The sequence below is a fragment of the Phyllostomus discolor genome, chromosome 3 (genome assembly GCF_004126475.2).
Source record: "Phyllostomus discolor isolate MPI-MPIP mPhyDis1 chromosome 3, mPhyDis1.pri.v3, whole genome shotgun sequence".
In the NCBI taxonomy this organism is placed as follows: Eukaryota; Metazoa; Chordata; class Mammalia; order Chiroptera; family Phyllostomidae; genus Phyllostomus; species Phyllostomus discolor.
This window is the reverse complement of record NC_040905.2, coordinates 123,161,679-123,188,106: the sequence shown is the minus strand read 5'-3', so window position 1 is coordinate 123,188,106 and position 26,428 is coordinate 123,161,679. Positions and strand designations below refer to the sequence as shown.

Below are 26,428 nucleotides of genomic sequence, written 5' to 3'. Positions count from 1 at the left end.
GGGTGTTGGAAGGGTGATGATATACTTTCAAAAGAAACAGAAAGCAAAGGAAATTAGTCTGTGTGTGTGGAAGGAGAAGAGAAGGCTGGGGTCTCAGCCCTCAATCACCTACCCACCTGCAGACCCCAAATGGAGTTTGCAGTTGGGACATGCAGTGAATGCCTCAGCCCTGGAACCATGTGTATGACCCCTGACACCTCTGCTTCATCAGAAAGTCCTAATCACCTCTTAAATGTATTCAGGTCTCTCCATCTCCTCTGCCACAACCTTGGTCCAAGCCATTAGCATCCTTCCCCCACCCTGGATGACTGCAATGACTGCCTTCAGATGTCCTGTCTTCATTCTTGTGGCTTCTAATTCTTTACACTGAAGCCAGAATGCTCTCTTCAAAACACACATGTATTGATATTGCTTCTCAGCTTAAGCCATTATCAGACTTCCACTCTGCCTGCAAGGTCTGTACAGTGACCAGTCCCTGACCACCTTACCCACCTCAGCTCACACCTTTCTCCCCACACTCTGGTGCTCCAGCCACACTGGCTGCTGCCAGCCTCGTGCAGAAGCCATACTCCCTTGGGCAGCAGGGTTTTGCACAGCTGCTCCCACTAAGTGCCTACCCCAATCTCAGATATAAAACTTCTTAAAGCCAGGCCTCAGAGATACCCCCTACCATTTACCTCCCAGTTAGCCTTCTTACCATGGGGAGTCCTGGAACATCCTAACTTCAGGGAACTGATAGCCATTTTGGAAAAAACGGACTCACAGAGCAATATAACTCAAAGCAGATTTTCTTTGTACATACTTCTGACTCATTTCCCCAACTGTACAATGACTCTTTAAGAACAAGACGACACCCATTATTATTTAGGGGGAAATAATTCTACCCATCACCAGAAAGAAGCCCTACTCCTTTTTTTTCTTAAGCCAAAGTACACTTATCAAAATTTAAGCACACTATTTACAAATTTAAAGCAAACGCTTAAGAACAAAGTAAAATATCCACAGTATGAACTAAAATGTGTAGGATTTAAAGGGCCATACAACACACCAATTCTGCTTGGAAAGAACAAAGGGTGACCCCCAAAAGGGGCAGACTATGTCTGTAACACACAGAGAAGATGCATGGGATCAAACAGGAACACCAGAGAACCCCCACCAAGCCCACCAGGGGGTCATGGCCTCTGTCCTTACCTGTCGAAACCTCTTCAGGTGTATGATGAGCACATCAGGCAGGGTCCAGAGGCTCAGCGTGATGCTCCCCTGCTGCAGCTGCTTGCAGTGTGGGCAGCGCCAGGCATCATCGGGGGCCAGCTGAAAACAAGAAGCGCAACTGCATTAAGCTCCTTAGGTAAGCAAGGCTTTCTGACAGATGGTAGCTGGACTCACTTCTTGGCCAGGGCCTGGTTGGTACAACTCAGAATCTCTCTGAAAACTACATATGATGAAATTCAGTGGAAAACCACCACCAAAAGTGGCACCCAAACATTTGCTGCATAGATTATCTCTCAAAAAGGAACGATATATTAGGTAAACACTGTATAAGGATATGACTCTGAAGCACCTCAAGCCCAGCATGCTCCCAAACTCATCACCTTTACATCATACAGTCCTCTTGCTCCTCCTGTCCTATCTCAGCAAACACCACAACCACCCACCAAAGGCAGGTCATGGGGGTCATCCCAAACCTGCAAACCCTTCCCTCTTCCTCCTGTTCCATATCCACCCAAACTTATTCTCTCTCTGCCATCTCTCATCCCTGTCACCTCCTCTCTACCCCAATTAGTACCACTTGAATTCAAAGTCCTCACTCACTCTTTTACCTGGACTTCTCTAATCTCCTAACTGTTCTCTCTCCCTAGCACTGAATTACTCCAAACAATACTGCCCTCCTGCTATCAAGACAATCTTTATAAATGTCACTCTGGGCCTCACATCTACACATGTCATCTCTACAGACCAAGGATTCAGGATGGGGACATGTTAGGTTACAGGTGTCAATAGGTGAGAGATTTTTAAATCTGCTCTGGAAATCAGAAGCTGCACCAGATCTGGGACCACATCACAGTGAAGTAAGGGAGGCCATGGGAATGGAAGGCCATGTCCGCTGAGATGGAAGAGAAGGAAACCAAGAGGAAATTGTGGGAATACCTATTTTAAGGGAAACAGAAAAAGTTCAGAAACCACCAGAGCCTGAGGATGCAGAGTCAGAAAACCAGGGAAACTGGGGAAAAAGACCAGTAAGGACAGAAGGCTGTCAGTACCAACTCTACAGAGAGGTCAAGTGTAGACTGGGAACTTCAGAGTGAGGAGTGAGAGTCAGACAGACAACAGAAAAGCAGGGAAACAATAGTGGTGAAGTCAGGCAGAAGACAGGAGGAGGAGGAAGGAGAAAGACTGGCATGAGATTTGAAAGGAAGCAGAACTAAGGAGTTTTTTTCAAGACAGGAGACCCAATCATGTTTGCAGGAGAAAAAAAGTTTGGGTGAGTGAAAGTAAATCAGAAAGTTAGACTGGAAGGGACCTAAACTGTCCTCTGGTAAATTCACATCTGTGTGACATTAACAGTCTACAGGCACAACCGTCCGGCCTAGTGCTTGCAGTAAAGGTACAGGTTGTTGTTTTTTTAGTACCTGATACATTAACAAACAATACTTCTGCAAGATAAATTAAGAATGGCATAATGTCTAGTAACTACACAGTCTCTGAAACACCTGTCTTCCTCCTATAGTCATAGATGTAAACGGCTACAGAGAGCTCCCCAACCTGCACACAGGACTGAGCATCGCTGGTCTAGCTAACTGCCTACCACATGAAGCAGGGCTAGCTCAGAAGGAAGCTGTTCCATTTTCAGACAATTCAGTTAAAAGTAAGGATCATTTTCCCTGTAATTTCCAATCTTCAAGTTCTGCTTTTCAGATAAAATTAAGTCCAATCCTTCCTCCACAGGATGGTCCTGGAAGTGCCTGAGTCCTTCAGGCTCCCTTGTTAAAATAGCTTCAGCCGTATCATGATTTGCAGATGCGCCATTCCTAGCCATTCTCTCTGGTTGTGCCCAGTTTGCCAGTGTCTTAACAGAGAACATTTAAGGTAATGAAAAGAGCAGTGTCATCACATTCTGCATTCTGGACAATTTCTAAAGCATCCTTAGACAGGTAACAGTAGCTGATGCCCACATGACACTATTTACTTATCAATACTGAACTTGCAGACAACCAACCCCAAAGCTATTGTCACACAGCCTACTGCCAGCCAAGTCGCACCTTCTCTCCAGTATTTGTACTGTTGTTTTTGGACCCAATGACTGAACTCTCCAAGTAACACTCACTCACTCACTCACTCACTCACTCATTCATTCATTCATTCATTCCAGTATATACTTACTGAATGCCTTCTATGTGCCAGGCACCACGGTAGATACTTAAGATTATTTCCAGACCAAGACAGGTATCTCTTTCCTTTACCCACTGTGCTCCAGTCAAACGAGCTTCATTTCTGCTTCTCAACCATGCCACGTTCCTTCTTACCCCATGACCTTTGCTTCCTTTATGTCCTTGCTTATCCCCAGTAGACTGTAAAAAGACTGAGGGCAGAAACACTGTCTGTCTTGGTCCCTGCCAAATCCCCAGGATTTAGTGCAGTACCTAGCACACAGTAAATACTCAGTAAATATATTTACTGAATAAGTGAATCCCTATTAAAATGTGTCTTTTTAAAAAATGTTATTTTTAGAGAGGGAAGGGAAGGGAGAAAGAGAGGAAGAGAAACATTACTGTGTGGTTGCTTCTTGAGCGCTCCCTACCAGGGACCTGGCCTGCAACAGGTATGTGCCCCGACTGGGAATCAAACCAGGAACGCTTCGGTTCGCAGGCTGCCATTCAATCCACTGAGCCATACCACCCAGGGCCCTATTAAAATGTATCTTGCCAGCTTGAATTCATCCCTCTAAATCAGTGAGATGTTCTGTAGAATACCAGTGTTCCCAACTAGGAGGTCTGCTTACCTCTAAGCTGTATGTCATTCTCAAACATCTCCCAAATCAACTCAAAACAAAAACAAAAACAAAACTCAATGGGATAAGGTGCTGCACAGAGCAAGCAATCAACAGGTTTCAAAGCCAACTACTTTATATAAGCCACAGACTGAAGAAATATGTCCTATGAAAATTATTAAAAGAACTAGCTATGAACTTGGGGGAGAAAAGACTCAGTGAGAAGAAGAAAAACATTTCAAATATTTAAAGGACAAATATTTGTCCTCAACTGTTCTTAATGACCTCGAGAGTGAGAACACCTGTGGGTTGTAGTAACCTGAGGACATATGTCAGACTGACTTCAGCTTCCATCAGAGATATCCAAAGAGGAAATGAAGAGTCTCCTAAGTAAGCAAATGCCTCATAGTAGTGGCTGAACAATCACCTATCTGAAATGAGGCAGAACCCAACCATTAGAAAAAAGGATCTTTCAAGTCCTCTCCAGCCCTGAAACTGAATAATTCACTATGTACTTAGAATGAACAGTAACAATCAGTAGTCAAAATTATGATCCTAAACATCAACTCCAGATGAACTCCAAGTATTCTAGGCAAGGTTTCTCAAGGTGCATAATCCTGGAGAGGCTTAAAAAATACACAGGCCTGAGCCACGTCCACAGAGACTTATTTATCCATCTATCTGTCCATCCTTACATATAAATATTTACTGAGTCCCTACTATCTGCAAAGCACTGTGCTAAGTGGCTCAAAGTGCACTGCCCAGTAGAACTTTGTCTATGTCTACACTGCCCAATATGAGAGAAACACGTGCCTACTGAGCACTTGAAATATGGCTAATGCAACTAAGAAACTGAACTTCTAAATTTATTTCATTATAATTAATTTAAGTAGGTACTGGCATCTATGTTCTTAATACCAAAAAGTTGAGAATCATTGTTCTAGTTACTAAGGAAAATGATTTAAAATTTGTACATTGAAACAAAAACTTATCATTAACCATTAAAAGGAACAAAATTACAAAAGTTCATTTCTAGAGCATCTCAATTAAGTTTTTCTAAAACTTTAAATAATTTTTTGTGAAAGCCCTAAAAGAAACCCAAAAACACTAAGATACCCATTATGTGTGCAGAACCTACATAAAAGCACAACTCCTGGGGAGTTTTCTGGGACATAATTTTTTTCTCTATCTTCACCTTGTCATGACTCCACCCCTACCACCACACCACCCAAGAAATGCTCCCAACTCTTACCCGCTCCTCTTTGGTGTAGAGTTGGAAACACTGGGATAAAGTGCAAGTTTGAGGCTGATGATGACGCTCCCTTTGCAGACGGACACTTTCTGCATCAGGGATATATTCATCTTCAGTATTTACAAACAAACTGTCATTGGGGAGAAAAAGCATTTATCAGAGAATATCTTATAAAATTGACACAAAATACAATTACAGCTTTAGAGTGTAGATATAAATTCATAACCAAGAAGATCAATGTGTAAGAAAGCAATTTTCCATGTTCCATGTTTGGAACATGGAAGCAATTCTTGAAAAATTCTCTATAAAGTTATTTTTAAGAAATAACTTTATAGATATTTCTGGGACTGGCCGCATGTTAATTCATATATCCTTGCCCTTTGTAAGTAAGGGCATGTATTTTGCATAACTTATTAGAATTAATGCACCTGTAATACAAATCAAAATAATTTGACCTACAATGAATATATTTACGAATATATATGAATACATGCTTGTATCTCAGCAGCAAATGACAATGTATAGGAGAGAAATAATAAACTACTTAAATAAAGGATTAGCAATACATCTGGGCATCAAAAGCTAAAGAGAAGATTTGGGTATCAGCTAATTTGAATGACCAAAGGTATGCTTTTAGAACAAAGACTCTACAAACACTAAGTAAAAAATACTCACAAATCTTTTGTCTCCTTGTCCCATTCTACCACTAATTTCACATGAGCAGTGCCACCTGGTCCACAAGACTTTAATGCCCTATGAGTCAGGGAAGAGGGAAGGGGGAAGGGGAGCAGAGTTTATTTTCTAAATAAATGAGTAAATAAATAAAGTAAATAAATTTACTTAAATATGATCATCTAATCTGAAATCATATAATTTCTGAAAATCTTCATCATCATTCCCTATCAGAAAGTTTCTAGAGACCATTAAAATAACCTCATATTTAATAAGTAGATTACAATTGGACTGAAAAAAAAATCCTTAAATTAAAATGTCCAGTACGAAAATAAAGAGAGTGGAAGAAATTTAGAGCCCTGTTATAAGGCTGTCCATAGTCACTCTCAGATTTTTCCAATTTTCTGTCCAATGTCTCACCAACCCAAATAAAGACAACAGTCTCTCCAAGGAGAAAGTCTGCTCCTGCATCCCTGCCATCACCCCATAAACCATGCCTGGTCCTTAGATTCTGTCCAAGCCAATCTCCACTTCTTCAAGGTAGTACTTAAATTCCACCTCCTTCCTTGATAAAGGCCCCCTGAAGTTCGTTGGCTCATTCCACCTCCTGAGGAGCTCAGTACTAATAGTATCACTCATCTAGTGTTTCTTATGTTTTGCAATATTTTGAAGCATTGTCTATTAACTCTCACCTTTAAAACCAAACAGTGACCTGCTTTCAAACAGAATCATGTTATACTTTTTGGAATTCGGAAATGCAGGCACTACAACATTTGTTGAAAAATCATAATAAAAACAGTCATGAGAGTTTTTCTATTTATATATCATATATGTGTAGTACACATATATGCATCTCTCTTATTTTAATAGAGTGTTGTCATTGTAAGTATGTAGAAAGCTGAGGAAGGATAGTGCAGTAAATAATTCAACCATGGGGGAAGGACGGATGATTTAAAGAAAGGCTCAGAAGAAAGATAGTATCGGCATAAGCAAAGACACATGAAATAGTGCATCCAAACACTCCTCACTGCTGAAAGCTTAGGGTGGTAGGGAGAGCGAGGCCTGACAGAGGGAAGTACTCAGGGTCCAAATTGAAACATGTCATGCACTGTGGAGCCTGGGCTTTGTCTTTTACAACACAGGTTACCATGCAAGGATTTCAAGGAAGAAAGTGGTAGGCTTAGAATTCTACTTTGGGAAACATCGATCTTGGTAAATGTGAAAGTGTCATTTATCTGAAGCCCTACTATATACAGTATTTGCTTCATAACATGAGTACTCTAGGCTTTTCTGATTTCAAAAGGGATCCTAAACGTATCATACCCTAATATGAATCAAAAGTAAAATAAGTACCTAATTTCTAAATGAATCTAAAGAACCCACCATATAAGTGTGGAAATTTTACCAGACATCACTAGAAATTACACATGAGCACATGTGAAGTTCTAGAAGGTGATTTTTTTTACCTTTCTACTGTTGGGTGGCACAGTGGCTGCTCCTCCTGGGGCAGCAAGTATGTGATTCCCACCACACTGACCACACGCAAACTGAATGGACACACCTGCATCAAATGGGAAGGAGAATTAGGCTGGATTTCTCTTCAAAGGCATCTGTTTCACAGTGGTTTCCAAACCAGGTTAAAGAGAGAGCAAACTGTTCTACAAAATGCTCCTCCATAATGTTCTGCTAGGTTACTAAGCCACTCTAATACACTTTAAATATGATTTACCCAAATGCAATTTACATATCAAATACGTTATACAAGACAGGTAATATGTGGCTTTAGTGGAGCATTAACTTAAGTTTCTCTTGGACACTTTAACACTGTAATCCCAATTTTGAAAATATACAAAAAAATGTTCTGCGAAGTCTCTACAAGCTGATCATGTTCTAAATGTTATTAGACAAATCTTGGAAAGGGAAACCCTGCAGTGTCCAGCTTGCTTCATAAGTTGAGGGTTAAGTCCTCACTCGAAAATCTGAACACAGCTGATTCTTTTGCCCCAGGGCTTCTGAACATTCCAGCTCAGTGTCCACCTTCCCTATTGCAGAGGTCTGGCTTCAAACTTCCCTGCAAGGGCTATTTCTTTACTAGGTACGCACACATGCTGGGCTGGAACATCAGAGTGTATACACACCTGAATGCACACTGTGGGCTTCAGGAAATACTTCATCTTCTCCAAGATCTCCTTTTGCAACACGTCCCAGGCTACTGTCTTCTCCAAGTGCAGCACAAATGGCAGCCCAAACCTAACACACACAAACACACCTCAATCACCTTAAAGTACAGCATTCCTTTAACAATGGAGTTCCTTATACATGACCTTCCTACATGGAATCACTATATAATTGTTTTGGGGACTGTTCTCAAAATAAAGCAAACAGGAAATTTAATAGTTACTCTTATCAGTGGATGAAAAAGTCAGAAGAGAAGCTGAGATTTCTAAGTGAAATTTAGCAGCTCATACACCAAAATGGCTTCTGGGGGAGCATGATGCTAGGATATTAAGCAGCAAGAGGACAGGGTCAGTGCAGATGGTAAGGAAAGAAGAAGGGAGCAAACAGCACAGGTAAAACATACAAGGGGTTAATGCCAGAGGAGCAGACAGGATTAGAAGGTCCAGCAGGCAGGCGGCCACATTCTGATAATCTGACAAGAAGGAAGGCATTGGCAAGCAAGTGACACTCAAAGTCATCTACTAGCCTCAGGAGGAAGCCACGTGGCCCCTTCTAGTGCTGGGCTGACAGCGTTGGAGAACTAAAGACAGTGCCGTGGTTCTCAGTATGGCTGCAGGATGACACCACCAAGGGAGTTTTAAACAAGGATGCCCAAGTGTAGCCCCCTAACGATCTGCTGTAGTCATTCTGCTGGGTGGCTCAAATAGTGAGATTTCTTTAGAAGCTCCCTAGATGGTTCTAAAATGCAGCCAAGAAGGAGGAGCACTGGCATGGCCTCACTCCCCCAAACCCTAGCCATTTAGACCTACTTGCTATGTGCCCTGGATGTGTCCTACTCACAAACCCAGGCCTTTGTTCAGCCAATTCCTTCAGCCTGGAGCAGCCTTCCCAGCATCCTGCTATGCTAGGTCCTACTCACCCATGTCACGACCCAGCGGAGCTATCCTTCTGCAGGAAGCACCCTAATGGTTTGTTCCCTGTGCTCTGCGCCATAGCAGTAACACTACCTGATTATTCTTCTGCCTCCATCAGTGCACTGTGAGTTACTGAGAGCAGGAACTGTGATCTACATATCTTAGTAGCCCAAACAGCAATGCCTAGAAAATAGTATGTGTTAGTAAGTGAATGAGCAAATGAGGAATCAGATAAACCCTGACTTAGGCCCAAGTAGAGATGCTAAAATCACCAAGAAACCTAAGTCCAATTAAAAAAAAAAAAAAACAGTTTACTCAGAGTGCCACTCAACAGTGATGTAAAATAAGTTCCAAGCATGTATAAACTATGTCTTCACTCCTAAGAAACTAACATCCCTTCTCTTCTGTCCCTTAAACATGCTCAGCTCCTTCTAGGCTCAGTGTCTTTGTACTCGGTGTCCCCTCTTTATGGGATTCTGTTCCCCAGAGCTCACCCCCTCGCCTCACTTGGGCTCAGCTGCTATCTCCTCAAGAAAGCCCTCCCTCATGACACAGTTTCACGTAGCACCCTCAAGCCCCAGCACACTCTATCATCCCACCCATTTTTAAAGTCTTCAAAGTGGAGTAACTGAAGTTAAATGGGTTGCTTGTTTATAACCAGTCTGTCCTAATTAGGACAGAAGTTCCATGAGAATGCAGATCCTGTCTGTTTGCTGGTGTAGCCCCAGTGTTTACAGCAGTGCCCAACATACTGTAAACACTCAAGCATTTGTTAATGAACATCATAAATATACATATCAACACATTTTGCATTTGTTATTTACCATCTTTTAAAAAGGAACTTATCAAAGCAACATTTTAAAAGGCTAATATAAATGCTACCCTAACAAATATTAGAACACAAAGTCCTTTTTCCCTAAAGTAGATCCACATCTTGCTTGTTATTACTCAGGTTATATTACTATTGTGATAAGGCTAATTAAAAGACAGTCTAAAACTCCCACAAGTTCTTACAGAGGGAAAAAATGTGAGATCTCCAACGCCCAACTTTCTGGCTTATGCTGCTGAATTAAGAGTGGTACCACTGCTGAGACGGGAAATAGGAAGGTCAGGTGTACAGAGAAAAAGCATGAGCTCAGTTTGGAACATCAGATTGAGGTGTACATACCATCTAAATTTGTTAAGAATTTTTAAAAACAAAGGTGTTAAGAAAGCTGGATTTGGTGTGTAAGTCTGGGGCCCCAAAAGGAGCTTGAGCTGAATATACAGATATGAAAGGAGCCTTTAAAAAACTACATGGGCTAGAAGGGCAATATCTGGAAACAGTCTAAGTGCCCATCAGTAGATGAGTGAATAAAAAGGCTGTGGTATTGTACATTTACAAAATGGAGTCTTAAAAAAGAAGAAAAATCCTACCTTTTGTGACAGCATGGTTGGACCTGGAGGTTATTATGCTAAGTGAAATAAGCCAATGAGAAAAAGACAAATACCATATAATCCCTTTTATATGTGGAATCTGATGAACAAAATAAATGGCTGAATAAAACAGAAATAGAGGCATGGAAACATGGAACAGACTGACAGCTGCCAGGGGGGATGGGGTGGAGAACTGGATGGAACAAGATGAAGGTATTAGCCAAAGATCATATATGCATAACCCACAGACACAGGCAACAGTGTAGTGATAGCCAGAGGGAAAGGGTGGAAGGATAGAGGCTGGGTGGAGGCGGGCAAACGGGAGGGGGGAAATAGGGACATCTGTAATAGTGTCAACAGTTTAAAAAAAAAAGAGAGAGAGAAGGAAAGGAAGAAAACTACATGGGATTGAAGAGCCTTTCTCACTCAGATTCATTCTAATTTTATATTCTCCCCCTCCCAAGCCCTCAAATCAGGTCAACTTATACACATACTCTTTCTAAATATCAGAATCAAAAATTAACTAACTAATAAGTGTAAGAATGTTTTTATTGCTCTTATAAAAAAGTTGAAAACATTAAGACTTTTAAAAGCCTCAGCAGTTACTGGAAAATAAGTTGGTTTTACCTTTTCCCTTGTTGCCCTGTGCAGGCTCGGTTACACACTAATAGAACAATCTTGTCGGTCCCTGCTCTTGTCATGGGTAAGTCCACTTGCCCTTGCTTTGCTGCTGCTTGTATAGGAGAAGACAGTCTATGATGATCCAAGCCAAATTTTATATGGTTTAGATTGTTGTTTAAGTGGATTCCTGAAATAGAATTAAAACCAATTTACTTTATCTCTTTAAAAGTCTTTTGAGTCATTTATGACAAATTTACCCAATAGAGAAATTAAGTTGTCATCATACAATTTAAATTCCAATAGAAAAAAAGGAACAAATGAACTATTTTGAGATGACTCATATAGTCACTCAGATAATTTCTGTAGCATCCATTATTTAAACTAGCCTTACCTGTCTTAAAAACTGAAAATTAAAACTCTTCAGTGAATATTAGATACAGTGTTAGAAGGGCAAGTCTGCAGACATGATTCACCGCAACAAATTTAGTGTGGTCATATAACCAGTAACCAAGTAAACTGTTTTAAAAAATTAAAAATAAAGGCTAGCATAAGTGGAATGATCTTCAATATTCTGATGTCATTTCTTCTCCCTGATTTACAAGCCAGACTTATAAAAAACTACATTTAACTAGATTTGCAGTCATTAAAGAACTTTAATACAATCACCTAAACTATACCAACTGACATTAAAGTAAACAAAAATATGTATCCGACAGCCACTGTACTGGCTGCTGAAAGCAAGGTCTTCAGAACTGCCCCGAAGCAGAGCTATCTGTCAATCAGAGGCACTAAAAAATGCAGCATGGAGCAACAGGCCCTATACTCAGCAGGAACTCAATAAATGCTTGACTAAATAATTGTTAATTTCCTTAATCCTTTGAAAGCACAGCCGAAGGAAATGATACTTCAACTGGAGAGGAGAAAAAATGAAGCCCTCCACTACCCACCACCATCACCAGCCAAAGCAGCAGAAGAATAAAATAAAGTGTCTAAACGAAAGTAGTCACAGCAGAAATCTGGCAGTAACCTAAATATCCAGCAACATGAGACTTGCTGAACCTACTGAAGTACATGAGCATTATGCAATGTAAAATGATGAATACACAGTTCATTCCGAAATAGATTCCAGATAAATAGCATTTTAATAAAAGAACACAGAAACTAGAACTAAGGAAACATTGAGTTTTCATCAAGCTATTAGTGGGAAGAAAACTTTTCAAACTTGAACACCACGAAGAAATCACAAAAGAGCAGCAGATTTCAGTTCCTAACTATTTAAAACTTTGGTGCGAGGAAAAAATAATAGAAGCCTGAATCTGAGACAGCAAATGGCCTCATTTCCCAGGTTCTCGGCAGGTTAAGGCTGGGAAGACCTGTTCTGCTAAAAGTGTTCAGGATTCCTCAAGAGATAAGGGGAGACCCAGCACCTGCAGAGAGGTTAGCCTTGCATTCAAAGTACAGGCCTGCCCAGTTATCACCAGCTGTGCAACCCTTTAAGTCTCCTCCCTCATTTGTAAACTGGGGAAAGTAGGAGTCTCATATGCACTGAACCAATTATAAGACCTTTACACATACATTAATTGGGCTCTTGCTATGTATTAGGAACTATACTGAACTGCTGGGTACAGAAAGATGAAACAAAATGTAGTCCCAACTGCAGAGAATTCAGTGTGGTGAGACAGATAAAGGAGAAAAGAGATCATCTCCACACTACACACAAAAATTAACTCAAAATAGATCAAAGACATAAATGTAAGCTAAAACTATAAAAATTCTAGAAGAAAACGGGTAAATCCTCACAGATTTGGATTTGGCAATGGATTCTTACATACATGACACTTAAAGCATAAGCAACAACAATAACATGATAAATCATACTTCACCAAAATTAAGAACTTTTATGCATCAAAAGACACTATCTATTCAGAATGCCTGAAGTCACGATGAACAGAAGCAACTAAGGGAACACATGGAGATAGGTAGACTGGTAGGACAGGCAGAGACACAGAATGGGCTGGTCCCACACCCATGGGAGGAATATCTTGGCTATGGATCCCTAAGGAGGGAGGGTTCCCAGCCCCATATCAAGACCCTCAGCCCAGGGCTCCATTGCCAGGAAGATAAGTCCCCATAACTTCTGGCTATAAAAACCAGATGTGGCTGAGTAAGATGGAGGGCTTCTGGAGTCCTGAACATTCCTCTGAAAGGGTCCCTGCACAGACTTAAGACTCATTCACTCTGAGCTCAAGTTGGGGCAGCAGCTTGAAAACATCAGGGACACAAGGGGAGGAATGGAATTGGCTAGCTTCAGGGCAAGGGCTTCAGGGTGAGGGCTAGCAGGGCAGCTTTCTCCCAGATAGAAGTGTTAGCAGAGGCTGTTATTCCTATTCTGAGCCTTCCCCCACAGGACACCATGTTTGAGTCTCCATCAGCCTGGCTCACACTGTTAGCCCTACCCTTGTGGTTCCCTGAGACCCTGTCCCACCCAACCTGCCAGCCCACCCAAGCTGCTTCCAGTGGCTTTTCCATACAATCAACCTTTCTTGACTCATGCTTCAGACTTTCCTAAAAACTCTCAAATAAACAGCATCTGGACCCTGCATACCCCATACCTCTTCTTAAGTGACCCCAGGCCTAGATCTAGTAACAGCTGGCCTTGGTTCATAGCTTGGCCTTTTCTGGGTACCTTGAAGCCCAGCACAAGTAGCAGCTATCTGCAGATCATTCTAACCTATGCCAGGTGGTCCCAGGCAGTGCACAGGCAGAGGCTGACTTTGTAACTCTCAGGAGGCCCCAGAGACAGTGTACCCAGTGGTCACCTTCAGACTACTCCAGATCACAACCCAACCACCTCCATGAGCAACACACTCAAGGGAGGAACTCAGTAAGCACCAAAGTCCCACTGAAGCAGTCCTACTCCATGGGGTCAGCCCCTGCACAGCAGCTACTCAGCGTAGTCACAGCTAGTCCTCACACCTGATTAACCTGGGGGTCAATCCCTTCCAGTGATGTGCCAAGAGCAATCAAGGCTTAACTACTACAGGAGCCCACACAGGGGGTACAAGTGGAACACCCAGCTCCAGTGACCAGGAAGGCTGCACCACTGGGCCCTACAAGACACCTACTACATAAAGCCTCTCTACCAAGTCCAAGAGACATAGCAGCTTTACCTAATACATAAAAACAAACCACAGGGAAGCAGCCAAAATGAGGAGGCAAAGAAACATGGCCCAATGAAAGAAGAGTAGAAATCTCCAGAAAAAAAAAAACTACATGAAATGGAAGTAAGCAAACCAGATAGAGAGTTCAAAACAACAGCTATGGAATGGTTCAAGGAACTTAGTGAGAACTTCAACAGCATAAAAAAGGACACGGAAACCTTAAAAAAGCACAAGTCAGAAATGAAGGCTACAATAACTGAAATAAAGAATAAGTTACAGGGAATCAACAGTAGAACAGATGAAGCAGAGAATCATATCAGCAATTTAGAATATAAGGAAGCAAAACACCCAGTCAGAACAGCAGGAAAAAAATTCCAAAAAAGAAAAGGATAGAGTAAGGAGCCTCTGGGACAACTTCAAGTGTATCAACATTTGCATCATGGGAGTGCTGGAAGCAGGAGAGAGTGCAAGGAGGTGAAAATATACTTGAAAAAAATAGTGACAAAAAATTTTCCCTATCCCAGTGAAAGCAATAGTTATACAAGTCCAGAAAGTACAGAGAGTCCCAAACAAGATGAACCCAAAGGGGCACACACCAAGACACATCAAAATGAAAATTCACAAGGTTAAAGACAAAGAGATTCTTAAAAGCAGCAAGAGAAAAGCAATTAGTTACCTACAAGGGAGCTCCACAAGACTGTCAGCTGATTTCTCAACAGAAACTTTGCAGGCCAGAAGGGACTTGCAAGAAGTATTCGGTGATGGAAAACAGGGACCTACAACCAAGATTACTCTACACAGCTATCATTTAGAATCAGAGGACAGATAAAGAGCTTCCCAGACAAGAAAAAGCTAAAGAAGCTTAACACAACCAAACCAGTATTAAAAGAAATGTTAAAGGATCTTCCTTAAAAAGGAAAAAAAAAATGAATAAAAACTATGAATAATAAAATGGCAATAAATACGTATCTATCAACAATCACTTTAAATGTACATGGCTTGTGTGGCTCAGTGAATTGAGTGTCAGTCTGCAAACTAAAAGGTCACTGGTTCAATTCCCAGTCAGGGCATATGCTTGGGTTGTGGGCCAGGTCTCTGGTTGGGGGTGTGTGAGAGGCAGCCCATTGATGTTTCTCTCACATATTGATGTTTCTCTCCCTCTCCTTCTCCCTCCATTCCCCTCTCTCTAAAAATAAATAAAATCTGTTAAAAAACAATTATTTTAAATGCAAATGGATTAAATGCTCCAATCAAAAGATATATGATGACTGAATGAATAACAAAACAAGACCCTTACATATGCTATCTACAAGAGACTCACTTCAGGTTGAAAAGACACACACAAACTGAAAGTAAAGGAATGGAAAAATATAGTTCATAAAAATGGAAATAAAACAAAACATAAAGCGGGGCTAACCATGCTTATACCAGACAAAATAGATTTAAAACAAAGGCTATAACAAGAGACAAAGAAGGATCCAGCAACTCCACTTCTAGGTAGCTATCCAAAGAAACCCAAAACAAGTCGAAAAGACATACACATCCATAAGCTTATTGCAGCATTATTTATACTAGACAAGATATGGAAGCAGCCTAAGTATCCATAAAGAGATGAATGCATAAATAAGAGGTGACAGATATATACAATAGAATATGACACTGCCATAAAAAAAAGAATGAAATCTTGTTATCTGCAACAAACATAGATGGACTCAGGGGGTATTGTGCTGAGCAAAATCAGTCAAACAGAGAAAGACAAATGCCAGATGATTTCATTTTTCTGTGAAATTTAAAAAACAAAACAAACAAGCAGAATACGAAAAGACTCATAGATGCAGAGAACATTTTGACGGTTGCCAAATGAGAAAGGGGTTGGTGGGGGATAGGTGGAAAAGGTGAAAATTGGTAGATACAGAATAGTCAAGGGGAAGTAAATTATAGCATAGAGGAATACAGTCAATAATACTGTAATAACTATATATGGTACCCAATGGGTACTAGATTTATCAAAGTGATCACTTTGTAAGTTATATGAATGTCTACCTATAGTGTTTTATACATAGTGCTTTAATTCTAATCATGGTGAAACTAATATAATATTGTACATCAACTGTAATTTAAAAATTAAAAATTAAAAAAAGAAAAGATACTATAAACAAAGTAAAAATATAACCCACAAAATGGGAGAAAATATTTGTAATCACTTATCTGGTAAGGGTATAGCCAGGATATATAAAGAACTCTTACAACTCAACAACAGAAAGACAAACAACCCAATTTAAAAATAGAGAAAGGGTTCCAGCCATGTCTGAGGGATAGGTAGATATGCTTCACACTTCCTCAGACAACCAAAAGAAGGATAACAACCAATTTAAAAACAAAAAACAACCAGAACTGCCAGAAAATCAAACTGTATGGAAGTCCAACAACAAGGAGTTAAAGAAGAAACATTCATCCAGGCTGGTAGGAGGGGCAGAGACAGGCAGGAAGGGTGGAAAGAACACGTGGCAAGGCAGCAGCTGGCAGACCAGGCAGTCCCACATTTGCATGTGGATAAACAAGAAGGAACAACTGAGGAATGAGACATACCACGCAACCCAGGGTTCCAACACAGGAAAAGAAAGCCTCAAATCCTCTGGCTGTAAAATCCTGTACGGGTTACAGCAGTGAGAGAAACTGCCAGTCTCACAGAAGAGTCCGTTGGAAAGGGTCATAGGGTCCTAGAACATACACAAGCCCACACACCCAGGAATCAGCACCAGGACAGCACCTGAAAGGGCACAACTTGCTTGTGGGAAGTAGGAAAAGTAACTGAAAGCAAAGGTGAGAGCCGAGAACTAGTGCTGTTACCTCTCTGACCCCTCTCCCACATACAGTGCCACAATGCAGCAAAGTGCCCTACCTTAGCAAATACCTAAGGCCCTGCTTCTTAAAACATAACAGGTACACTGAGACAAGAAAATGTGGCCCAAATGAAAGAAGAGATCAAAACTCCAGAAAAAGAACTAAGCAATGAGGAGACAGACAACCTATCAGATGCAGAGTTCAAAACACTGGTAATCAGGATGCTCACAGAAATGGTTGAGTTCAATAGTGAAATGAAAGCTATACAAAGTGAAAGAAATAAAGGAAAATATACAGGGAGCCAACAGTGAAGGGAGGGAAACCCGGACTTAAATCAATGGTTTGGAGCAGATGGAAGAAATAAACATTCCACCAGAACAGAATGAAGAAACAAGAATTCAAACAAATGAGGAGAGGCTTAGGAACCTCCAGGACAACTTTAAACATTCCAACATCCAAATCGTAGGGATTCCAGAAGGAAAAGTGGAAGAGCAAGAAATTGAAAACTTATTTGAAAAAATAATGAAGGAAAACTTCCCTAATCTGGCAAAGGAAATAGACATGTAAGTCCAGGAAGCTCACAGAGTCCCAAAAAAGTTGGACCCAAGAAGGAATAGACCAAGACAAGTCATAATTAAGTTACTCAAGATTAAAGACAAGGAGAGAATCTTAAAAGCAGTCAAAGAAAAGGAGACAGATAACTACAAAGGAGTGCCCATAAGACTGTCAGCTGATTTCTCAAAAGAAACCCTGAAGGCAAGAAGGGGCTGGAAAGAAGTATTCAAAGTCATGAAAGGCAAGGACCTACATCCAAGATTATTCTACCCTGCAAAGCTATCATTTAGAGTGGAAGGGCAGATAAAGTGTTTCCTAGATAAGGTCAAGTTAAAGGAGTTCATCATCACCAAGCCCTTATTATATGAAATGTTAAAGGGACATATCTAAGAAAAAGAAGATCAAAACTATGAACGGTAAAATGACAACAAACTGACAACTACCAACAGCTAAACCTAAAAAAAAAAAAAAAAAAAAAAAAAGCAAAACAACTGTAAGAGGAACAGAACCAGAGAAATAGAGATCACAAGGAGAGTTATCAGTGGGGAGGTGGAGTGGGGAGAATGGGGGAAAAGGTACAGGGATTAAGAAGCATAAATGGTAAGTACAAAATAGACAGGGGGAAGTTAAGAATAGTATGGGAAATGGAGAAGTCAAAGAACGTATATGTATGACCCATGGACATGAACTAAGGGGGCAGGGAATGCTGAAGGGAATGGGGGTACCAGGCAGAAGGGGATAAACAGGAGAAAAAAATGGGACAACTGTAATAGCATAATCAATAAAATATACTTAAAAAATAAAATTAAAATAGAGAAACTATTTGAATAGACATTTCTCTAAAGAGGATCTATAAATGGCCAACCACCACATGAAAAGATGATCAGCATCATACATCATTAAATAAAAATCACAATGAGGTACCACTTCACATCCACTAGATGACTATAATAAAAAGATAGAAAATAAAAAATGTTGGCAAGAATGAGGAGAAATTATAACCCTCAAATATTCTTAATAGAAATGAAAAATAATGCAACTACTGCAGAAAAGTGTGGCAGTTCCTCAGAAAGTTAAACAGAGAATTACCAGATGACCCAGCATTTCCCTTCCTAGGTACATACTCCAAAGAAATGAAAACAGGTTATTCAAACAAATATTTGCATATGAATGGTCACAGCAGAACTACCCCATAATGGCAAAAAGGTAGAAACAACCCAAATGTCTATCAATGCATAAATGGATAAACAAAATGTGGTATATACATATATAATGGAATAATATTCAGCCATAAAAAATAATGAAGGACTGGTACACACTCCAACATAGATAAGCCTTGAGACATGCTAAGGGAAAGAAGCCCATCACAAAAGTCACATGATATATGACTCTATTCATGTCTAGATGAGGGAAATCTGTAGACAGAAAGTGATTGCTTAAGACTAGGCCAGGGACAGAGAGAGGGTGTGAGAGGGGACAGGGCGAAGGGCTTCTTGGGGAGACAAAAGGGGAGCTAATGAGACAGGAGATGGGGAAATAAATTTGCAGCAAACTAGGGAACGTTAAAAGCATGCAACATGTTTGTGGCAAATTTCTTAAAAGTAAGTATCACAAAAATGTTTCTACATTAAAGATTTTAGAGTTTAGAAATTGAACATCAGAGCTGGTAAGCAAAATACTGAAAAAGAAAATTTTTACATCAATCAAGTGTTGTCATAAAATGCCCAAGAGGCCACTTAAGGGAGGACATAGGTAGTTCCAGAAACATTAGAAATTAAGGAAATACCTTTGCCTAAGCAGTAAGAATTGCCTTCTTCCAGGAAAATATGTTACCATAAAATTTATACCATTACAAAAAATGTATTATGAGTATTTTTACCACAATTTATACCATCATATATTAGACATCTAAAGGGGTAGAGAGTTATTGACCCACAAATCTATTCCGTGGCATTATGAAAACAGATGCTCATTTACCTCTCTGACTGAGAATTCCTTCAGGCCTGAATATTTCTGGAGTCTCAAAGGCAAAAATGCAATCACTTTCATGGACTGTTTCCAGGTCGTCTGTGTCACAAAAGGAACGATGAAACCCATCATAGTACATTTCCGTTAACACAATCTAAAAATAGTAAAAATGTAAATAGTTGGATAAGCAGTAAGTCAATATGAATGACTCTCCCAATTCTGCATGAACTTCCCCAGAACATCAAGACCTGATTCTCTGAGGATTCTAACACATGTCACAGGCCCACATTATTTGCCTTTAACACAGAATCTTGGAAACACAACATACATTGTAATTATAGAACATACTCTGTCCTTAGAATGTTATGGCACTAAACCCAGAATTCCTCTAAGTTCTGGTGAAAAAGAGAGCTAGGAGATCACAGAGTTTACCCCCTTGATTCACAAGGGAACAAACTAAAGAGGTCAAGTGAGCTGCTGAGGTTATACAACCAACTATTCAGGCTCATGGTGAGGAGAGAGTCCACATCTGACTCTGAGACTTTCTCCTACATCATAAATTTTCTTCTTTCCAGGTTAAAAAATATCAAATAACCATCAATATTTGTATTAGGAAAAAACTGCAATCAACTCAAATGTCCAACAATAGGTCCAACAACAGAAACTAGTTAAATATAATATAGGCCTACTGGAATTATAAAGCTATAACAAAGAATGAACTACTAACAGTTGCACTAAGATGGAAAAATCTCCTAAGTAAAAAGAAGCAAAGTAAAAAACAAGTTCACATTTATAAAATAGTAAATGAAATATATGCACAGGAAAAAGTAAGAATGAATTTACAGCATAGTACTAAATTAGTATCCCCTAGTTCTAAGATATTTAATGAGATACTTGCTAAGTTTTGTTCCTGAAATGGTTGAACATTCCACAGTAAAACATAAAAACAAAAGATGGGTTAAAAACAATAGAGACACTTAGAAACTTCATTACATGCTCAGCAGCACCGTTTAGCAAAAAAGCACTGAATTGGTCATAAGGAGGCTCCAGTCCCAGCCTGCCACAAACCAGCCCTGTGACCCTGAAGAAGTCACATGGTTTCTCTGGGCCTCCTTCAAATGAGGGGTTTGGACTGGGCCTCTAAGGTTCCCTTTACTAACACAAACATACTATGAGTCTATGAGGTGAAAGGGGGCTGGGTGGCACAGACCACAATACTCCAAGGAAAATATTCCTGGCATACTTTCTACCTAATGATTTTAATGCCCACAATGTTTTTCTGCAGGTGAGCATGCAGATATAATCCACTTTCTCCAGCAAGTTGAGGTCAAAACAAACTTGTAGTTATATCACTCATTTAAACTGCATGGGGAAAGAGACAGACAGTACCAAAAGCTTTAAAGAGACAACCAGATTTGCCTTGGACACATACCAAGGCCTCCCCCTTCCTATATGTCTTTGCCCTCATCCTGAAGGAAAAAAGTGAATTAATGAGCTCTTAAGAGTGAGGAAGAACATGCACATTTTATGAATGTGCCAGTATTGGGCCTATGAAAATGTACAATGTTTGCTTCTAAGGGCAACACTGCTGGTGGTATTTGTTTTACCGTGGTAACTTCCTAAATGAGGACATCTTCAGCCAAAGCACATAATACCTTCACTATATAAGTTGGACAGCTTCCAGAAGGAATCTAAGGAGAAAGTACTCAGCCACTAAATCATCTTTCCTTAGTAAAACCTAAGTACAGAATGTTTTTCCAAATAAAATCATAACAGTGAACTGAGTAAAAAAAAAGTATGCAAAAATGTCAAGTCATAAACAGGGTAATGTATTTTAGGCCAATTTAAATATCAAAAATTTACCCAAACAAGAAAGGGGAGGGTGGGCACACAACTTCCTTTCTCTTATCTAAACAAAGTAAGAGACAGATCCAGCTTTCATTAGAAAAGAAACAGAACTGAATATCTATGTGCAAGAACTAGCCAGATGCCTGTGCTCATCAACATGACCGGAAGGTGTTTTAACAGCCATGGCTCAGGTTCTGTAAGCTTCTCCGACTTTCAAATACCATAAGGATACTCTTCCTACATAAGCCTCCATAAGTATAACTGAAGGGGATTAAGTAATTGTACTTTACAAACAAAGCTAAAAGAAAAAAAGGAAACTCTTAGGGTAAAGCCAAAGCTTTTCTTTTAAAAATGTACACACAACTAAATGAAACACAAATTTTTGTGTACCTTATTCTCCCCTAGGTCTTAATATCCTCTTTTCCTCAACACACAAGCAACTGATTTGACATTTCTATCTAACCATATCTGGCAGAGAACTGTTAAAAAATTCCAGGAGGAACAGAAAGCCACTTTTGTGGTTCCTAGCAAAATCGGCATTAGCAGACATATTACCTGATCAGTGGGGATCTTTGTTTCCATAGATACTGCTTCCCGAAGTCTGGCGACAGCCCCAGACAGAGGCACAGCTACGCCAATCCTCATGCAGTGAGAACACTTCCCTTGATATACTACGGTGACATACAGAGGCCTGTACAGACCAAAGTCAGATCTTCTCATTAGTTGTTTATTTCAACTTAAATACAGAAGCAAGACAAACCTGACTGGAAATCAATGTAAAACTGAAGCTAACCTACAACATTACTTGGAAGCCAAATACAAAACTTCATTTGGACCTACGTAAACTATCAAACAATAATCAAGAGACCTCTGGAAAAGTTTAGCTTCAAAAACCAAAAATATAACACATCTACTTTGTATTTTCCTTAAAACAGTGTAACTCCTGCAAATTTTGAGAACATGTTCAAATAACACAATTAATTAAAGTATAATGTGAGGACTCTAGAGAATCTAGAAGGCACTCAACAACATTTCTCCTCCCTGCCATACCTGTCCCATGCACCCTGCAAACTCAGGCATTCATAAATTTCTGTAAGGTTTTAACAATGCCTGTATTCAATTTATCACTAACCTCATTACTTGTCTGAATAAGTTAAGAAAACCTATTAGGAGCCCACACAGAAAAAAGGAACACATAGGAATGTACCACCTTAATTTTATTAAATTTGTTCTTACCTTGTGTGGGGTAGAGGAATTGGCAAAGAAATACAGAGGAAAGGGTCAAAAGTGTTGCTCTGCTTCTGACAATGAGGACATGTCAAAGAAGATCTTCAAAAACAAAAATGTAAGAAATGCATATTAAGATCACTAACAACCATGTAAACAGACAACATAAGGGGAAATTCAATCTGCTCATACCGGTACTGGGCTTGAAAAAGTTCCTGTACAAAAGTGCTACAGACAGGAAAAGATGGTCCCTCAGGCATCATATCAGTCTCTGACGGTGGCTTAAAAGAAGAAAGCACAATTTTACAGACTAGAAATACCAACTGTTGATTAAAGATAACCCTGAAAGTGTCACAAACGTCCTTGACTTCTTATACAAGCTATGCTTCAGGTCGAGATGTTTCAGTGAAAGGAACACAGTGGCCAGGACGTGGGTCACAGAACTCGTCTCCTCACAGGCTCTCTCACACATCCCCATCTCTCCACCCTACCCAGGCAGTTTTTCTCCAGGACACTCCAATCTCCCTCCAACTCTCAAAGTCCCACTCTAACCTCTTGCAGGAAATAATCCCAACCACTGGTCCCTACCATGCCTAAATTTTCTAGTGCCTATTAGCTGCTGATTTTGGTGCCTAATCACTCTACTTCATATTTCACTTAACTTTTTCATGTCCTCCCACCTAACAATTAGTTACTGAGCACCTGCTACTATGTGCAGAGAGCACTGAGGAGAGCTTTAGGGTACAAAAATAAGACACAGTTCCTGATCTTAGTTCCTCTCAATCTGGTGGTAGAGAGAGTCAGTCACAAACATAGAGCCATATGACAGTACAGAGTGCTCAGGCACAAAAGGACCTTGAATCAAAAATTTAACAACTTATCAAAACTAGAAATTTAAAATTTGAGGTACAGAGCAGAATTACCAAAAACTTTAAAAGCTGCAAAAGAAAGGCAGTTGTAACTCTTTATCTTAATTATCCCCATTACAAAAATCATTTTACCCGCTGTAGTAAGGCTATATGCACAAAAATGAGAATCACTCTTTCTCAGTAAGAATATTCTGGGTGTTCAGTTCCTACACTCAAATGCAATCCTAACGAGACATCCATGCATTTACTTTTTGACTATGTATTCATTCCAATGATCTACAGGCTGTGGGTCTCATGGACTAGAAAGCAGATTTTTGCTTTAAAAACAGTTTTGTGAGATGGAACCACTTAATTTTAGTCTAAAGATAGTCATACAGGCAAATGTGTTCCCTCTCATTAGACTGTAAGCTCCTGGAAGACAGGGCCTCTGGTATCTCACACTGCCAACACAGTAGTAAATGTGGAGAAATCCTCTAAGTATCAATGAACTTTTTACTCACCTAGAGCTTACTCAGTATCACTACATTAACTAAGTGCAAACTGCACAGCTCCTCAGAGCTTTGGGAGAATGGGCCCTGGGCTCCCTGCTCCTTGATTGCCAGGTGGGGTACTCTCACCTTCACAGGAGGCTGGCTACTCTGCTTCACAGCATGATTGAGATCTTCGTGAACTCGGTCCAAAAGCCACAACAGAAATTCTTGAGCATCATGCTGGGCATTTCCACGGTACTGCAGTGCATTCTTTGACACAATACTCTAGATAGGAAAATAAATCAGCATTAATCAGTTGTAAGCCCTGGCTTTATGATAAACTGTTCATAATCCCAAAGAGGAATGAAAGCTCTCAAAGGTGTTAGAGGACTTTGCAAACAGCAATGCAAAAACAGGTGCTCAATATAAAACCTCAAGAGACTAAGAAAAGGCCATCAAAAATGCAGCAAGAAAATCAGGAGAATGATTTTCCCTAGAGTCCAGTGAAGACAGTTATGCAGAAAACGATCAATACTGTTAAAAGTTGAAGAATAATAAAGTCAGACAAAGAAATAAAAATTGTCCACTGTAATTTTCCAATTAAAATAATGATAACAGAGCTGAAAAGAGGGGAAAGATTGTTATTTCCATTATGAAAAAGAACCATCATAACTTGATGTTCAGGCAATTAGATGCCAATGAAACATAAAGATGTTTACCAAGATTCAAATTTAGGGAAAAAAATCAAAGGGACAAAGATAAGAGAGAATTGAGGTGTCACTGGCAAAACTTATTAACTGAATGAAGTGAGCAAGGGAGAGGAAGGACCCTGATGACAAACAAGGATGCTCCCTGGGTCCATCTCAGAAGCAGGCACACAAAAGGACAGGTAGCTGTAAGAGAAAGTCTTCACCATACAACAGAACTTCCTCCAGAGGTCAGATGCCACCCAAATACCAAATCCAGTCTCTTCTTTCTCAGCTTTCACCTTCCTCAATCTCCCTGTAAAGTCTATACTCGATATCTTCCTTAATCTTAAAATGGTTTGGTTTATGGCTTTACATTCTCATTTAGGAGGATCAAAACCAGAGCCATTGGTATGGACAATGGAAGAGTGTGAGCTACAAATGGGAAGATTTCCTAGTACAGAAAAATGGATCAGGAAAAAACATCAGCACCAGTAGCACTGCTGATGACATGGCTGAATCAGGATGGAAGAGAAACAAGCAACGGCTAACACTCAGGGATGATAGCAGGTTTTTAGTGTCTGGCATAGGTGGGTAATGAAGTAAGGAACAGAAGACTGCAGAGTGTTGAACATGTTGAGATTGAGGTACCTATAGGATCCCAAGTGAGGTTAAGTTAAGTCTGATGCTCAGGAAAGACATATGGCTGGGAAATCCAATCAGAGCAGCATATACCTATCATGTGAGCAAGAGGAAGTAACCCAGGGGACATCTAATAAGGAAAGGTGGCAGTCGAGACAGAATCTTAGCGCTAGCAGAGAAGGGACAGGTCACAGCAAAGAAGCTCAAGAAGGTATGAGGAAGCAGCCAGGAGAGTAGAAACACAAGCAGAAGGAGACGGAACCTCTGAGGTGATGGGAGCAACAATGTCAGCTCTGCAGAAAAGTCAGTCAGACAGACATGAGAAGGCCCTCTGGAATGGTAAATGAAGAGGGCAACTGCCAGTGCAATTTCAGTAACAGATCAGAGAGGATGAAAGAGAAGAAAAGGTAAAGAGACTAAATGCTTGCAAGACAACCACTCTTCATATCCAAGAAACGCTGTTACAAAAGGAAGGATAAAAGATGCTACGACTACCCAGAGGGGGACTTCCACAGGAGAGGGATTTACATGGTGAGGGAAGAAGCTAACAGAAAGGAGAAGAAATATGATTCTTAGTAAAGGGAGAAGGAGGAATTCAGAAGTACAGGAACTAACTGCTATAAAAAGGAGGTGGGAGAGACAGAAGAGGAGGAAAGGATAGTAATGGGTTCAGAGAAGTTACAGACATGAAGGCAGGGTAATTGTTTTAGTCAGTTTGTTTGGTATTGTTTGTTCTGTGGAGGAAGCATAGGACAAGTGCTGAGAGGAAGTTTTAAGTACAGCAAGGGAAACACAAATACCGCGGCATACAGCTGGGTACACAAGTTGCCAGAAGCACAAAAGCTTCTGTTCAGGACCCTCTCTCATTTACTTCCAGTGGAGGAGTTCTCAGCATCTGCATTTTAAGCAACAAATTAGCTGAAATCAAATGCTTCATTATGGGTCAAAGTAAATATTTTATGGACAGTGTCCATCAGACTTCAGGGTAGAGACGGGGTGGAATATTAAGTTCTTTATCAGGTTTGCATTCAACTTCATTTATGGTTCCTGACACTGTTATTTCAACTCATCCAGCATTTATCCACCAATCGCTATGTTCCAGGCTCTTAGTGAGCGG

The 26,428-nt window shown here is 40.2% G+C and overlaps 1 protein-coding gene across 1 annotated transcript in view; it reads right to left on the bottom strand.

Moving 5' to 3' along the window:
- USP31 (ubiquitin specific peptidase 31) overlaps window positions 1–26,428 on the bottom strand; it is a 61,311-nt gene that overhangs the window by 13,380 nt on the left and 21,503 nt on the right. Inside the window, exons 2-12 of the mRNA XM_028512620.2 lie at window positions 24,131–24,268; window positions 22,837–22,925; window positions 22,654–22,746; window positions 21,973–22,108; window positions 19,579–19,723; window positions 11,048–11,228; window positions 8,051–8,162; window positions 7,379–7,473; window positions 5,916–5,993; window positions 5,241–5,370; window positions 1,192–1,311 (exon numbers count right to left, since the gene is read on the bottom strand). Coding sequence (XP_028368421.1) covers window positions 1,192–1,311; window positions 5,241–5,370; window positions 5,916–5,993; window positions 7,379–7,473; window positions 8,051–8,162; window positions 11,048–11,228; window positions 19,579–19,723; window positions 21,973–22,108; window positions 22,654–22,746; window positions 22,837–22,925; window positions 24,131–24,268 — 1,317 coding nt within the window. The remainder of the gene's footprint in view (window positions 1–1,191; window positions 1,312–5,240; window positions 5,371–5,915; window positions 5,994–7,378; window positions 7,474–8,050; window positions 8,163–11,047; window positions 11,229–19,578; window positions 19,724–21,972; window positions 22,109–22,653; window positions 22,747–22,836; window positions 22,926–24,130; window positions 24,269–26,428) is intronic.